The 16,124-nt window shown below is 41.6% G+C and overlaps 1 protein-coding gene across 1 annotated transcript in view; it reads right to left on the reverse strand.

Moving 5' to 3' along the window:
* Positions 1 to 856: 856 nt before the first annotated feature.
* Positions 857 to 16,124, reverse strand: part of CIITA (class II major histocompatibility complex transactivator) — a gene marked incomplete at its 5' end in the record, with an annotated part of 75,028 nt that continues 59,760 nt past the window's right edge. The window contains 11 exons of the mRNA XM_084640508.1: positions 857 to 1,676; positions 3,231 to 3,326; positions 5,731 to 5,814; positions 7,054 to 7,137; positions 7,994 to 8,077; positions 8,778 to 8,870; positions 10,297 to 10,377; positions 12,042 to 12,113; positions 13,580 to 13,753; positions 13,858 to 15,568; positions 15,896 to 15,967. Of these exons, the coding sequence (XP_084496634.1) occupies positions 3,251 to 3,326; positions 5,731 to 5,814; positions 7,054 to 7,137; positions 7,994 to 8,077; positions 8,778 to 8,870; positions 10,297 to 10,377; positions 12,042 to 12,113; positions 13,580 to 13,753; positions 13,858 to 15,568; positions 15,896 to 15,967 (2,531 nt within the window). The 3' untranslated portion in view covers positions 857 to 1,676; positions 3,231 to 3,250. The remainder of the gene's footprint in view (positions 1,677 to 3,230; positions 3,327 to 5,730; positions 5,815 to 7,053; positions 7,138 to 7,993; positions 8,078 to 8,777; positions 8,871 to 10,296; positions 10,378 to 12,041; positions 12,114 to 13,579; positions 13,754 to 13,857; positions 15,569 to 15,895; positions 15,968 to 16,124) is intronic.

Here is a 16,124-nt window from a genome sequence, read left to right on the forward strand (position 1 = left end):
GATGGTGGAGTCTCTATGCCATTCTGGGTTTCCTCTTACCAAGGGGAAATTTTCAAGTAGTTGATTGAGCTAGTTTTCAGCAGCTGGTTGAGCTAGCTTTGAGCTACTTTGCAACACCAGAATGAGGTGCAAGAATCTAGCCTTACAATTTTTGGAGTATGTAAAGGCATCTCCAGCTTCTCCCATTTAATCTAATTTTTCCCATTTCCAGTCCCTCTTTGCACAGGAAATCATTATGCTTGTCCTGACACTGTGTCTCTAGAAAACCATAAAATCCCTCCAATATCATAGGGGCAAACTGAAATAAACGGGAAATCAACATCTCGCCACTCAATTCAGTAGGATCAGAATTTTGATAACTAAATACAGAGGCTAGCAGCTAAACATGTGCTGATACACTGAAATTGACTTGTCTAGCACGCCTTATCCTTTGAGACTCTGTAAATGTGGTCCATGAAACAATGTGAAGTTGTGATTTCATATTGAAGTTGTGATTGTTGAACAGTCTGTTATTACTATCATGTTGGGAAGGGTAAGTGAGAGATCTCAGAACTCTGAATCCAATTCCTGAACATGAATAGGACAGAGAATACATATTTGTTTTCAAAATCAAAACTTTCAGTTTCAAATCTTTTGCTTCACAAAAGCATTGTGTGTAGTTTGACATGTATTTTGTGTTAATAATTTGGGCCCTCAGGTTTTTCTATAGCTTCCCCATAGTCAGTTCCATTCATTCAGATATGTCAGTTTTCAGATCTCCTTCAAGACCAGTTAAAAATCTGTTTGCATATTTCCACAAGTCATTTTTCAGGATTTCTGTGCAGCAGATTGAACCTATTTAAATGTATGTGGATTTTTGTGAAGCTGTTTTGTTAAAAGTCATTCACATTTTCTACCTGTAATTTCACCTTTCCCTGTAATTTTTTTCCCTTCTGTCATCTTATTTAAAGGGCTCTCCATCAACAATAAGTGAACAACAGATTTGGCGAAACACCATAAGAAAGCAACATTATCACTCCAGATGTGATTAGTGTAACAGCTGACAAAAACGCTGCCACCTGTAAATTCATAGGATTGGGTAAATATGCCGGGATTTTCATGCCTCTATGTCAGTATGCTTCCATCTTTAGGCTGAGCTATCTTGCTCATGTTCTAAACCCTAGTGTTTACAAGGTGACAAACTCCAACACTGGACTGTGGTAGTTCAAACTCAGCATGCCAGCTGCAGTTTCAGATACAGTGGGCATCACAAAAAGAATCACCTTATCCACAGCTATAGTTCACCATTCCCATAGACTTAATTCCTTCACGCTGTGTGGGAAGTGTGGTTATTATACAGTTTTATATGATGGAAACACCCCCTGTTTATTTTTAACAGTGATGGCTGTAGCGTGATCGTCTTTACATCCACGAAGCTTCATCCTACATAACTCTTAATGGCTTGTTTAACGGGAGCAGAATCAGTCCATTTGAACAGCATTTGAATGAACCTGCTTAACTACAAGCATTTGGACCTCATTGTCTACTGTTTTCAATGGTCCTCAGAAGCTCCAATATAATTTTCCATTCTGTAGCTCTGAGGAAAGCTAGCGTAGTTGCTAGTTTTATTCCTCATTCATAAAGCAGCAAATAAGATGGGAAAATTCAGTAATGCCTTTACCTCTTCTTAACATTACCTGTGAAAATAATGAAAGCACAATATTAGTTCTGTGCCCTTCAGCTTCATCACCAATTATCATCAGCATGAAATCAAAGCTATCTTGCTCACACTGGTGTTTGTGACACTGCCGTCAGTAGGGTTATAATTCTGATTTAATTCAGTGTATGTGAGATCGGAATCAGGCTCACACAGTTTTAAAATGGCTTGCAAATTTATTGCCAGGGAACTGGGCAAACAAACTGTGGAATCAGAGTCTGCAAACTGCTTTACACTTCAGAGCCAGAGTCTTGATTTACAGTCTCTGAAAAAACTAAAAGACACAGTATCTAATAATAAAATGCAATGGAGAGAAAAGAGGGCCATTCAATGACCAGAATGCATAAAGATTTTGTGCTCTGAGCAGGTCTGGTAACTCAGGAGGGTGAGTGGAAGATTCTGAATATATCATGCTTGGCTAACAGTATATATGCTTCCTGCAGCATGATGTCAAGTAAAGCGTTAACTGTATGGAATAGCAGCACAGTATCAGAGATGCCCTCTAGATACTTTCATAGAAACCACCTAGGATTAAGATTTACAGCCTGAATCCATATTGCCTCCCAGCCACAAACTAATTGGAGAAGGGAAAAAGGGAATAACTAGATATGATCAAGTCGTTTCTTCTCAAATCACTCCCCCCCCCCCCACTTTCCAAACCACTGTGCCTTCCTACTCTAGATCCTCTGCTTTTTATCTAAGCATGAAAGGAAACACTAGAAAATACTGTGAACATTTTTTCTAAACATGTTTGTAGAACTGGAAAATTTAGGCTGTCAATCTGTGGCGAAGATCCCACTTTGTAAGGCAACATTTGAAAGAATACACTACACAGTGGGCTTAATCCTGAAATTCTCACCTCAAACCAAATGGGAGGAATCAGTGACGACTTTGCCTAAGAAGCAACTTTGCCTGTGTAAGGATTTGGGGAATACCCATTGTGTTTTTGGAGCAAATCCTGGGAGCGTGTGGGTTGGTGAAAACCTCTTGGTGGAGCAGAGCAGCAGGAGAGTGCATGTGTTGCATGGTGTTCAGAAGATCTTCCAGAATCTCTAACTAGACCCCATCATGGAGGTGGGGCTTGGCAACCATGTGAGTACTGATTTCAAATGTAGTCAATTTTTTCCCAAGGCATAACAAGAGATAGCTCAAAGCTTTACATGTTGACAGACTCTTCTCTCAAACTTTGTAAGATCCATAGTGACTACCGGCCACTTACTGGCTTTCCTATCATTTGGTTTTTGCTTTTTTCCCCCCACAGCAGGGCTTCCCTTGGGTTCACTGGAGAGAACAAGGATCTTGGCATTAAAGCTGATCCCTTTCCCCATGTCTCTAGGACTCCATGAAAACTGACAGTACTCCCTTAAAACATTGCCTTTTCCCACCCTCATCAAAAAGGACTCTTGCCCCTCAGGGCCCGAATTGTTGTAACCCAGCAATGTCCCTGTCCCCACACGATGAGCCTCTTAATAACCAACTCCCCAGACAGATTGTCCAGATTACAGGGTTAAAAAAAATAAAATAGTTCAGCTACCTTCTCAGGATCAGCTGATTCTACAGCAAACTGATTCTAGAATCTAGCTGTTGAAGATGCTCAAGAACTCCATAGGGAATAGTAGGATTCCACATCCTAAGAGACAGTGAATTGAAAAGGAAAACAAAAGATTAGCAGAATTTTTAACTTGCAAACTTCCATTGCTATTTCTCTGCAACAGCTGCCTTTCATTTTCAAATATATTTGAAGTTGTTACATTTCATCCCTCCCTCCTTTTGTTCTAATGACCACAAATGGACTTACTGTATTCTTTTCGGTGGAAGAAAGAGAGGAAGGGAAAATTATGCACTTAGAGAGTCCTTTGTGGCTCAGGTCATAGAATGAGTTACATTCACCTCTTTGGGAGCAGTACTGAGTTCCCACCAAAAACCTTGACCCAGAGGGTTTGTCAGAAGTGACAGCTCTGCTCCCCCAGAGCATTGGTCAGCCACCAAAAGGGGTTGCCCATCTGCCTGCCTTTCAGAACTGGCAGCCTCACACGCCACAAAAAGTTGATGTAATGTGAAGTATTAACATATGCAAAGTTAGCTAGAACACAATGCAACGGGCAAGCCACAACTGGCTTACTTTCTAATTCTACCCCTTAGTTAACAGCTCTCCCCCACCATTGTTAGGGGAGAGGCGGGAGACCGCAGCCAGTGAGAAGGAGCATACAGCATGCCATAAAAGCACAGAAGAAGGTGAAAGGAAAAGGCTAGAGTACATCTGAAAATGGTAACTTTTCAACTGTTTGCTTCGAGTTCCTGTTTATAGAATTGACCAGACAACTACATCCCTGCTATAGAATTCTACCAAATGGTTTAGCGGAAAGTGCTTTCTATATTTGTACAGGAGTTTAGTACAATTTCTATAGAATCTGATTTCATCCCAAGTATGAATTTTATAAATCCCCATTACATTCAAAAGCACTAGTCCAGAGTTAATTGCTCCCTGTTCTGGTGAGCCTGTGGGGATCCTGAGTGGAGATAGGACATAGGGAGGAGGGCACTAGAAACCCATCATAAAAAGGGCAGTGACAAGGCTAGTGGGTCTCATAACTGTCTTGAGAGTTGTCCTATACTGTAGCTTTTACTTTAGAAAGCATGTATTTTTAGTGTGAACAAACCTTAGCTTGAATGCTGTTATCAGAAATGGACCTGAGCCACAAAGTTCAGTTCCAGACATGCATTTCCCCAGATAGGAGTGTTTGGATCCAGGTTAATATCCCTTCTCTAGCTATTATAAGGGCAGATTTGTTTAAGATTAAATTAATGGTAAGTCCATTTGTTAGTGCTGTAGCAAAGGCCAGTTTAAAGTTAGTTATGTGACTACAATCCCTGATGCATCCGATGAAGTGAGCTGTAGCTCAAGAAAGCTTATGCTCAGATAAATTGGTTAGTCTCTAAGGTGCCACAAGTACTCCTTTTCTTTTTGCGGTTACAGACTAAGACGGCTGCTACTCTGAAACCTGATGTAGGATAGGTGCCCAAGTAAGTTAATGCCATAGCCCAACACCCTCGGCAGTGCATTTTAAAATGCAGGCTTCGACTAGACATTTCAGCATCAGACACTGCACTTTTAACAAAAGTTTCATTGCTTTGTTTTGTTTACAGCCCCTAGAAGATGAAGGCTGTGTCAGACTGGCATTAGCACAGTTTTCTTGGGGCCTGTGAACTAAATGCTACTTGCAATGTTTTTTAAGCCTGGTATCTCTGGAAGTGAGTATAGAAATGTAAATCCAGTCAGTGCCACACGAAGGAAAACGAAACTAAATGCCATTGTTTGACTTGATAGCAGAGTTCAAATAAAACATTTTAGTAGTGAGGATTTCATATGAAGCATAACAGGCTGTCGAGGGGAAGTGTGTGAGGACAGTAAACCTTTACTTTCCAACACCGGTGGCATGCAATTCCCAAATGGAAAAGTAAAGGTTTACTGTCCTCACACACTTCCCCTGACAGTTACACTTCATATGAAATCACCACTATCAAAATGTTTTAATTGAACTATGCTGTCATTACCAAACAATGGTATTTAGCCTCTCAGATTATAGTGCTAACGCTCGCTGTTGGCTTTTTAAGGTACGTTCCCATGTACAAACACTGGGGGCCAGACTGTGACTGTGGAACTTCAGCCTCCCATTGCGTCCTTTTGGTTGGGAAGAACCCTAGAATGCAGAGTGGCCCCATTAGGCAGGAGGTGGGTCACATCTCCCCCCTCCCAGCCCACACAGCAAGCCAGGTACATTGTGGGGAGCAAGCTGCATGGTGGAAAGCTCTATGCCGGCTGCGTAAATGGCACAGCCTACCCCTTGTTGTCACAGAAGGGGTTAGAACCAACCAAGTGCAGTGAAGACATTTCTGTCCAGTCAGTTGCTACTTTTGGACTAGTGATATTTTTGGTTCCTGTTGCAAATATGGTGAATCCACTGACCAGCATCAGAACAAATCACAACCCAGTTTATAGATCTAAGCTACAATGACACAGTCCAGAGACTTACGCCACACTCTTGATGTGGGGGCATTTTCTGAGGCTATCAGTCAGCTTCTGGGCTCCGGCATCAGTTATCTTGTTACACTGAACACTGAAGGCAAAAACACATTTTCTGGCTGTTAGTCTAGGACACACTAACCATCACAGTAATCAAACATCATGCTTGAGATAAAAGGAGATATGGGGATTAATTAAAAAAAAATACAATTAGTCCTCAAAGGAAAACTCAGGTGGCCATCTGGTCCTTGATTAAGACAGCCGATCTCCTGAGCAATCATCCCTTCAGCCCACCCAAGTTCTCCATACTCCTAATATTCCACCTTCCTCTACCACTTTTCTCCCATCCCAAACTCAATCTTCTACTTTGATAAATGTTCTCCCGTCCAAAGTTGAGTTGTGGGGCCTGGAAAATCCCACTCTCACCCCCACCTCCATTCCACCTTCACCCCACCAGCTTCCTTTCCTCCTGATTTTAGGAGTCTAGTACTGGCAAGACTAACTGTGACATGCTATACAGTTAATTATAAAGCATCTGAAGTGCTATAAATTGCTAGAAGTTACCACAAATCCCTTCAGACTCTGTGTAGTTTAGTGGCTCCCAGACATACAGTTATATCTGGAACTGTCCCTAAAATCTTTCTAATTGCTGGTAACTACACCTGGACCCAGCACACACACATTTCTCCTGTCTGAGGAAACTGGGGAAGGTATCTAGCTTTCCTGCTCTTTTTTTTTAAATAAAACAAATGAGTCAGATAAGCCTGTAAGTGCCCCTAAGAATCTCACTGGGAGGGTGATCAGACAGCAAATGTGAAAAATCAGGATGGGGGTGGGGGTAATAAGAGCCTATATAAGAAAAAGACCCCAAAATGGGGACTGTCCCTATAAAATCGGGACATGTGGTCGCCCTACTCACTGGCCCTCTCAAAATCCTGTGGCTATCACTGTTTGTAGTGGGTAAGAATTGTTTATGTTTTGAAAGGGGGAGCAGAATTGTCTTTCAGGCTTAACCATGAATACTAATGTTTTATTAGGCTCCATCTTGTAACCATCCCTCCAAGCTTATGTCGTATTCATTGCCCCGTGTTTCCTCTTCCTATCCCAACCTGTCACCACAAAGCTTTCCCAAGTTATTCTCCCTCAAATTCTCTCCTTCCCCTCTTCTCCACATTCCTATGAACACAGGGGTGCAAATTCCCAGTTTTCAAGCATTTGAAACTCCTCAGCTGAAGGTAACAGCAATAAAATATTAATCTTCAAGATAAGATTTTAATAGTATCTAAGCAAGCTTTTGTCCCCCCTTTATCCTCTTTGAAGATTTCCTACTTACTGTAACACCCTTAAAGATGCCATTGCAGGAAGTATTCTTGCAATATTTTCCGCTCCAGCATCACAAATGTAGTTATTGTACAAACTGCAGAAAACACAGACAGCAGGATCACCATTAAATAAAGCAAAATGTTCACTAGTAGTTAAAGAAAAGAATTCCAGACATTAGGGTATGATTAATTCTTATTAATTTGCAACCATTCTGTAGATTGTGGTTTCAAGATATTTTAAATATCAAATTACAGTCCTATTGAGAGTCAGGTATTCCCCTTGTTCAGTTTACAAACACAAATCAAAAATAGGATTAGACATTAAATGAACAATGAGAACAACTTTGGCTATATTAGATATGATTTAAAAACCTGCAGAGGCTAAATCTTTATGCTTCAGGACACAAGGGTTAGGAAGAAGCTTCCCTTAGAAGCAAGTTATTCCATAATTGAACTGTAGGGTTTATTGTGCTTTCCTCTGAAGCACTTAATTCTGGCCCATGTCAGGAAGGATACTGGGCTAGATGAACCATATACCCTGAGTCAAGTCCCAGCCTGTTGGGTGTAGTCTAGACCTTGATTCTGCCGAGTAGACCCCTGCAAAACTTGTCACAGGATTGGGGTCCTGGATAGCAGTTCCATGTGCGGAACTATTGTATCTCCATATCAGATTAAATTTTACATTTATCTTCTCCCAAATAAATAAGATCCGGTGCTGCTGGTGTATAGGAACTATCAAGACAGAGGCCTCAATCCTGGAGCCCTTACTCAAAGGAGCAGTCCCACTACTTTCAGTGGGACTAACCATATGAATAAGGCCTGAAGCACCAAGCCCATAGTGAACTCATTACAGTATGTGGGCATTATTCATTCCAAGTATAGTCATTATCTTCTGAACTAAGGCACAGGGACACTTTATACAAGGCAATAGAATAGAATACAAACACTCACCTCAGTGTCTTTAACGAGGATAAGGAAGGAAGAGCAGTGGCTAGTTGCTCTGCCCCCAAATCTGTTATCTTGTTCTGTGATAAACTATTACAAATAAGATGTGCTTGTTAATAGAGTTTAATACAACCAGGACATCACAATGTTGGGTAATTTTTTTCCATGTTGCTCTATAAATTTGACACTGAGATGCAACATGAGAATGTGACCCTATAACCACCATTTTCCCATCCCAGAATCATTTAAGATAATGTTGTCCTTCCAGATTATCCCAGAGAAGATTGGGTCAATGTGGAGCAGTTCTGAGGGAAGTAACCAATATTTCTTTTGAAAACAGATAAACCAGATAGAGGATTTAATCCTATTTGAAAAACAAAATCCTATTTGAAAACCTCTTGGTGATTTTCAGTGTCTAATGTATCTAAACGAACAATATATATATATATATATATATATATATATATATTGCTCATTAGGATAGACCCTGCCATCCATCCACACTCAAAGTCACCACTGACTCCAATGGGTATTTCACATCTGGAGCAATGGCAGGATCAGACATTAAGAAATTTCTCTTACTATTTACTTAGCATTTTATATATTTCTCTGTAGTTCTTGTAAAAAAATTGATGTACTATGAATAAGGCAACCTTGGGAAAAATTAACTGCTTGCCTTGAAGTGGAATTAGGAAGCCCCAAAGCACAATCCCAACTCTGAGTGCCATAGAATTAACCTATTTCTCCTTCCTGGCTCCCAGAAGTTGGCACTGTTAACCTTGCAACTTACTTCAATGTTTCCAGTGATGTCAGCTCAGACAATACTTCACAGAGGCTTTTTGTTCCTTCATCTCCTATTTCATTTTCACTCAGAGCATCCAAGCTGCAGGACCACAAAGCAAGACATTACTAGGTTTCCTTTTAACTATTTTCTGTCCATTGACCATCTAAGATATCTGCTCATAAATTTGAGAGGCTATTTCTTTATAATGGACCCAGGCAATCAGGTAAGTGCAGGACTTAAATTCAGCCTGAGCTGTCTGGAGTGGAGGCCTGGTAAATATTTTCAAACCCTCTGGAGTTTTTATAACATGTTGGGGGGAGGGGGGAGGAGCACGCTGCGGGAAATACTCTATAAGAATTTAAGCCCTGGGTAAGAGCAATCTTGCGTATTCGAGCTTTTCAAATAAGCAGCTCTCGTTGCTTTTCAAACTCTGAGCCTAAGAAGATTTTAAAGAAGAGTAGAACTGCATGACCCACTTCCTTTGATATGCAAACAGCAGCACTTAATGCCCCACTTACACTACAAAATGAACGTTGTTAAACCAGTTATGAAATAGTTGTGTCCCAACTGCATTTCCTCCCTACATGTACAGAAAAAAAAAGATGCGATAACAATCATCTCCACTGCTTCCCCTCCTGGATTAGGGAGGAGAAAAACTGAACATCTTCTCACTGCACTTCCCTCAGGTGGAAGGGATTTTAGGTAGGGTGACCATATGTCCCATTTTGGCCGTGACAGTCCCTTTTTTAAGTCCTGTCCCGGCCGTCCTGACTTTTTTGGCAAACAGGACAAATGCAGAGTTTTGCCAAAAAAGTGGTGGTGCGACCCCTAGCAGGAGGTGGAAGAACTTGCAGGTGGGGCACGTGGCAATGTCAGGCCAGCCCTATGCAGGAGGGAGGGCTCAAGAGCAGCTCTGTCCTGGCTGGCCCCACATGGGTGGGCGGCAGGGGGTATTGGGTTGGCCCCATGCACCAGGGGTGGAGAAGGGGGCCTTGGGAGGGCCCCATGTGGGTGGGTGGCAGGGTAGGCTCAGGCTGGCCCCAGGTGCTGGGGGATGAGGGGACCTTGGGCTGGCCCCACGTGGGTGGGAAGCTCAGGGAAGGCTCAGGCTGACCCCATGAGTGGAAGGGAGTGGCGGGCCTTGGGCTGGCCCCGCACAGGCAGACAGCAGGGGGGCTTGGGCTGCCCCATATGCAGGGAGGAGAGAGTGGCTTTTGGCTGGCCCTGTGAGGTGTCCCATTTTCCCTTTGGGAAAATATGGCCACCCTAATTTTAGGAATCTGAATTTGAGGCCAATCTTAATCTCCTCCTAATCTTATAGGCCACACTGGGAGCCATGGAGCAGGAGCCCCTTTGAATTGTGCTGGCCTTTCCCTGAAGCATCAGAGATTGACCATTGATAAGGCAGGATCTGGGACATAATGGGATAATGACCTGAGCCAGTAAGGCAGGATCCTGGAGGCTGTTTACTGTTAAGTTCCACCCACCACTTTCCATGGACAGTTGGGGAAAAAATATCACTCACTCTAAATGCTGAAGAGATGGGAATGCTGCAAGAATTTCAACAAGCTTTAAGAATCCCTGAAGGCCGCAGGCTGCACCCAGCCTGCAAGGAAAAAAACTGTGGTCATTTCACAGTACATAAACAGCACAACATGTGGTTTTGGTTTTGTTACCAACATCCATTTTTCCATACCACAGACAAGATTCTGCAATTGTATTTAAGCAAAACTCTTTACTGCCTCTTTAACTCTGCTTTAGCAGCTGCATAATATGGCCCTACAACATTAGCTCAAATATAGCAGAGGTTCACACAGGGGAAGTTTTGCACACATGTTCCTCTCCCTCATTTTTCTTTGCAACATGCTTTTCATTCATATCTGATCTCACCTTGCTGGGTATTTCCTGCTATTTCAGATTTCTCTCATTTTAAGTATTTTAAACCTGATCAAGGTTATTTTTGTCTCCCCTCTTCTTAAAAGAAAATTCTACCACTGGCTGCACTTAACTCCCATTTCAATCAACAGGTCACATTCCAGTTCATCTTACACCAGTGTAAACGGAGTAAATCCATTGACTTTAAATGTTCTTACTCCAGATTTACACCAACTTAACAACAGAATTGACCCTTGGTTTTTAATCAGTCCTTGTTCACACCAAACTCATTGATTTCAGTGGGAATTCAGCTGAGTAAGGACATCTAGATTTGGATCCAGAATACAGACAAGTTTGGGGAAAGAAAAGGAGAGGAAATGGGGAGAGAAAATACTGAGAATTCAGAGGTGGGGCCAAGCAAAGAGAAAGCTGCTAGACTTAACTTTAAATTCTATGTAGGCAGCAGGGAGTGGAGGATGTGGTCACACATTCTCCATTACACTGGTACAATCCCCTCTGAAGTAGTTTTTCTGAACTGGAGGCTATATTATCTAGTACAGTAGTGTCGCACTGGTGCAACTGAGAGGAGAAATCGGCCCCCAATTACATTAAAAAGAAATATTTGGATGTAAGCGCCGTGGAGCGAATGCCATAACAGTGATTCCCACTGGATGTTTAAGTGTGCATAAGTTAATCCTTCCTTCCAATTCAACATTATTTCTTCCTATTCCTTTCTCAGAAAGAGGGAAGCAAATAGTTTTTAGTCAGCAGATATACACTGACGCCCAGTATTTGCTGTCACCTACATGACATAATCAGCTAGAACAGACGGCTTAACACAGACACTCATTCATGTCAAGAGACTTAGATGGGAAAGTAGAGCAGTTTTGTGCAGGAATCTTTTCCCAAGTGATTGGATCATGGCCAAAACATGGTACAACACTAACATAGACACTGAGTAATGATGCAGCTCAGCTGGCTTAATGTGAATGGAAAGGGACCTCATTTGTTTGTCAGCCATTGGATTACATCATCGAAATTTAGCGTGAATGAGAAATGAAAAGTGACATTGTTAATAATGAGGGAAATATCTTCAGTGTATTTTACAGCTGAAGGAACAAGATCCTCAACTGCTGTATAACAGCATAGCTCTGTTAAAGTCAATGGAGTTATGTTGATTTACAACAGTTGAGGGTATGGCACTAGGAGTTTCTGGGTTTTGCCCATAAATTAATAATTCTAGTTTAGATCAGCAAAATACAGATAAAATGGGGTTTACTTCATATTTTTACCATAAACTTACTGTAACAAACTTTAGATAACATAAATGATTATTTTTAGAGAGTCTTATAAACTTCAGAAGTATTTTAGCAAATGGGGAGGGGTGTTACTTACGCAAATTCTAGTTTTCTGAGGTTTTTGATAGCAGGAATTTCATTAATATTGCAGCCAAATGCATCTTCCATGCTAAATAAACCATAATGGAATAATTGTATCTATTAGAAACAGTTGTTAATAACTAAAAAAACCCATTGTTTCACAAAGAATACTTTGTGTAGAGCCAGGTTATTTGCTATAAAGGTTTATTAGAAATAGCATTTTCAAAACAGAGTATTGTTTGATCTTAACAGGAGGAAGAAAATAAAATATAGCAGAAAAAGTATTTTTAAAACTACAGTATAGATCAGGGATTGGCAACCTTTGGCACGCGGCCTGTCAGGAAAATCCGCTGGTGGTTGTTTAATCCTGGGATGGTTTGTTTACCTGCATCGTCTGCAGGTTCAGCCGATTGCAGCTCCCACTGGCCGCAGTTCGCTGTTCCGGGCTAATGGGAGCTGCGGGAAGTGGCGTGGGCCGAGGGATGTGCTGGCTGCCGCTTCCAGCGGCCACCATTGGCCTGGAACGGTGGACCGCGGCCAGTGGGAGCTGCAATCGGCCGAACCTGCGGATGCTGCAAGTAAACAAACAGTCCCGGCCTGCCAGTGATTTCCCTGATGGTCCGTGTGCCAAAGGTTGGCGATCCCTGGTATAGACAGTCTGTGTGCATAAAGGCTTAGATAGGTCTATCTTTCCCCTGACCGCTTTGCCTCAGGGGACTGGAGGTCCAGTGTGCTCTGCAGCAGTGTCTGCCTAAAGGTCTTAGTTCCAGTTTTTCTCACTTGGATCACTCTGGGGTTACAAAGTAGGACACCAAACCACCCACTCCTCCAGGGCCAAGCTAGGTTGTTGAGTTCAGCATAGCCAGAGGTAAAACTTCAAAGTGAGTAACATCTGCAGTGTCAGGAAGTTGGGGCTATCTGGAGCTAATGTCCTCTCTCCTGCCTACGTGCAGTTAATCTCTGCTTGAATTAACCCCTGTAATCATATAACAAACAACAAACAGATGGAACACACAACATTCACAAAATACAAGATCAGAACAGTGACTTCCAGTAACTGCTTTGATTGTGCATGCTTGAAATTGTAATTAGCCTTCTGGCTGGATCACCTGAAGGGACTGAACCCAGGACCTCTGCCTCTGAAAGTACAAGCCTTTACTGTCGGAGATAAAAGACTGGCTCTTAGCTCACAGCCAATAGCAGACTCTAGCCACTAAAGGGCAGAGCCACACTGACAATGTGGGATATATAATTAAAAGGGATTAGAAGATAAGGGATTTAAAAAATTATAGGTAAAAGGCCTGAACTAAAATAATCAAATTGCCAACTGTCTTCTTTGTGGGCATTTCAGTACAGAGATTGAGTGGGACCCTCACCCCCCACCTCCAAACTTTCACAATGTATTACAGCAGAAAAACATGGGTGGGGCAACAGAGCATTTCCTGCATTTCTAAATGGAGGACTTCACTCTCTTGGACTGTTACTAAACCAGGGTCTTTCATAATTTATAAGCACTGAAGTGTAAATACGTCATTAATTCTGATAGGATCTTACCAGCGGATCATTTTCTCTTGTACCCGTACAAGGTCAGACAGGTCACTGATGTCCTTCATAGTTTCTGCCTTAAAGGGATCAATACCAAATTTCTCAACTGAAATCTTCAGCAGCTCATATTCTTTTGTTTGCTCTAAGGACTCCCACAGCCTGACTGTATCACTAAGGGAGGCCCTGTAAAGTGTCAAAACACAAGTTTATTGAGTCCTTGCCCTTGCATGAAAAGGTCTGTCCCACTATAATGCTCATGACACAATTACCAACAAGAAATAACTAACCTAAATGATGTCACACTCTTTAGGCCAACCAGGTGTTTCAGCCCTTGTAGGTTAATACCACTGTTCCTCAAATCCAAGGAAAACTCCTTTGGGGATCTTTTTAAAATAAAATGCAGCACATAGACATCAGGGGGTGTAAGAAGAGTGCCCAGAAAAGAAAGTTCAGCCCTGAGCCTTAAAGCCACATGCTGCAAAAGATAGTTGTCCTGTGTTTCATAAACACAGTGGAGCAGCTCAAGTAGTTTTTCTGGATAGAGATCACTTATCTGTATTTTTTTAATATATTTTAAGAGTGTCTTCTGCTTCTTGGTCATGATTTTCATTACATGCTCATCTGAAAGAGAACAGAGGTATGGATCATGCTGGAGATACAATAACCCAGGCAAGAATCGAGGCACCAAGTCTAACCAATTATGAGGCTTTTTCTTCCTGGCTGGTAGTGAGAGGTACTTTGTGAGGCTTTTATCCTTGATCTCTTCTGTGAGCACCAGATGAAGTGCACTCAAAAAATTTTGGATAACAAAATCTGAGAACACACTCCCAAATTCTTCCTCCCTGTTTCCCGAATGTTTTGGGAATGTAAATGGCAGTACCAAGCCATATTTCAGAGCAAACTCCTTAACTTCTTTAGAGGGAAAAAGACTGCTCTTCAGGGCATTTTGATTCTTTTCTCCAAGATACCAGGCTAACTGAGCTAGCCTGGTAATGTGCTGTTGATTTCCTATGGCTGTCACATCTGTTTGTGTAGGTATCAGCTTTTGCTGAAGGTATTTTACAAAGAGGCTGGTAAGTGTTGAAGGCAGGTCTTTGTCTCCCATTTCAAACATCATTTCACAGAGAAAACAAATGAATCTACACATGACAGGGCTGTAGCAGTGACTGAACAGATATTGACAATCTGTGATTAATTTCACTGCATCATCACTGTATGGTAGCCCTTCAAAATATCTGGCTATATATGATTCTACCTGTTGTGGAGAGAACCCTATCATTTCGATAATCTTGTCCACTTTGGATAAATACTGATTAAATTTGTCTTTGGGTCTTGCTGTTAGCAATAAAGTACAGCCACTGAGTATCTTCTTCTGGAAGAGCCCTGCAAATAGCTCTCTGATGCTGTACAGCTCCTTGTACGACTGGCAGTCTGAGTAATGTGTAAAGCCATCATGATCCTGCAACTCTTCGAAACCATCAAAGATGAGGAGGACTTTATCGGGATTTTGCAGTATGTACTCGAAGACTTCGTCGCTTCCCTCTCGAGGTTTGACAAAGAGCTCAAGAAGCAGGTCCTTCAAGCTGTATTGCTTTTCAGGCAGGCTCAGCCGTCTACACTCAAACCAAAAGACAAATTCAAACTGAGAAAACTTTCCATTGGACCAGTCTTGGCAGATCTTTTGAACAAGAATGCTTTTACCCATTCCTGCCTTTCCCAACACCACAACGACTTTCGTCTCTAGTTCTTTCCCTCCCAGGACTTGAAATATTTGGCTTCTTTCTATAGCTGCTTTTTCCTTCTCTTCTAAATTGTATATTACCAGCTCCTTCTCCATCACCTTGATGATATTCTTCCCACTCTTTGTTTCAGTTTGACCTTGCATGAGAGCCCCATCAATGTAAAGGTGATCAAGGGTTACTTCACGGTCCATGGCCATGAACTTGCACACATCTTGGAAATAATCCTTAAGTGATGTGCAGAAAGCGTCCACTGGCTCTAGAAAAACAAAAGCACAAGTAAGCTGAAGAATCAAGTATTTGAAAGGAAATATGGACTCAACATAACTTTTAGACGTTTTAAATATGTAAATTACAATGCTCTTTAAATGCACCAACATTCTGGCCCCTGGCAGTTTTCAGAAAACATTTAGTTCCTAAAATATAGCAATGATTGAATTCCACTCAGAAAGTTTTGAACAGCTCCACAACTGTTGTACAAAACATTTTCCCCACAACAGACAACTTATTCTAGAGCAAAAACTGATCTTTTGGTTTTCCACAGAATTTGCAAAGCAATTTAAGGTTAAAGGAGACTGAAACTCACTTGGTCTTTTGAGAATTTGTTCAGAAGGAACAACAGGAATCTGTGATCTCTCATTGGACATTTCTTCTTCATCTGCAGGAAAACAAGTAATCAATTTGAGAAACAGACTCTTAAACATTCACTGATTGAACTTTTCCAATTTCAGCAATGTGACTAGTTAAATGGGGTAGAACCTTGCTACATAACAATTGATGTCCTAACTTAAGGTGGAAATATTTGTCTATTTCAG

This window comes from Lepidochelys olivacea (genome assembly GCF_965140295.1).
Source record: "Lepidochelys olivacea isolate rLepOli2 genome assembly, chromosome: 10".
Lineage (NCBI taxonomy): Eukaryota > Metazoa > Chordata > Testudines > Cheloniidae > Lepidochelys > Lepidochelys olivacea.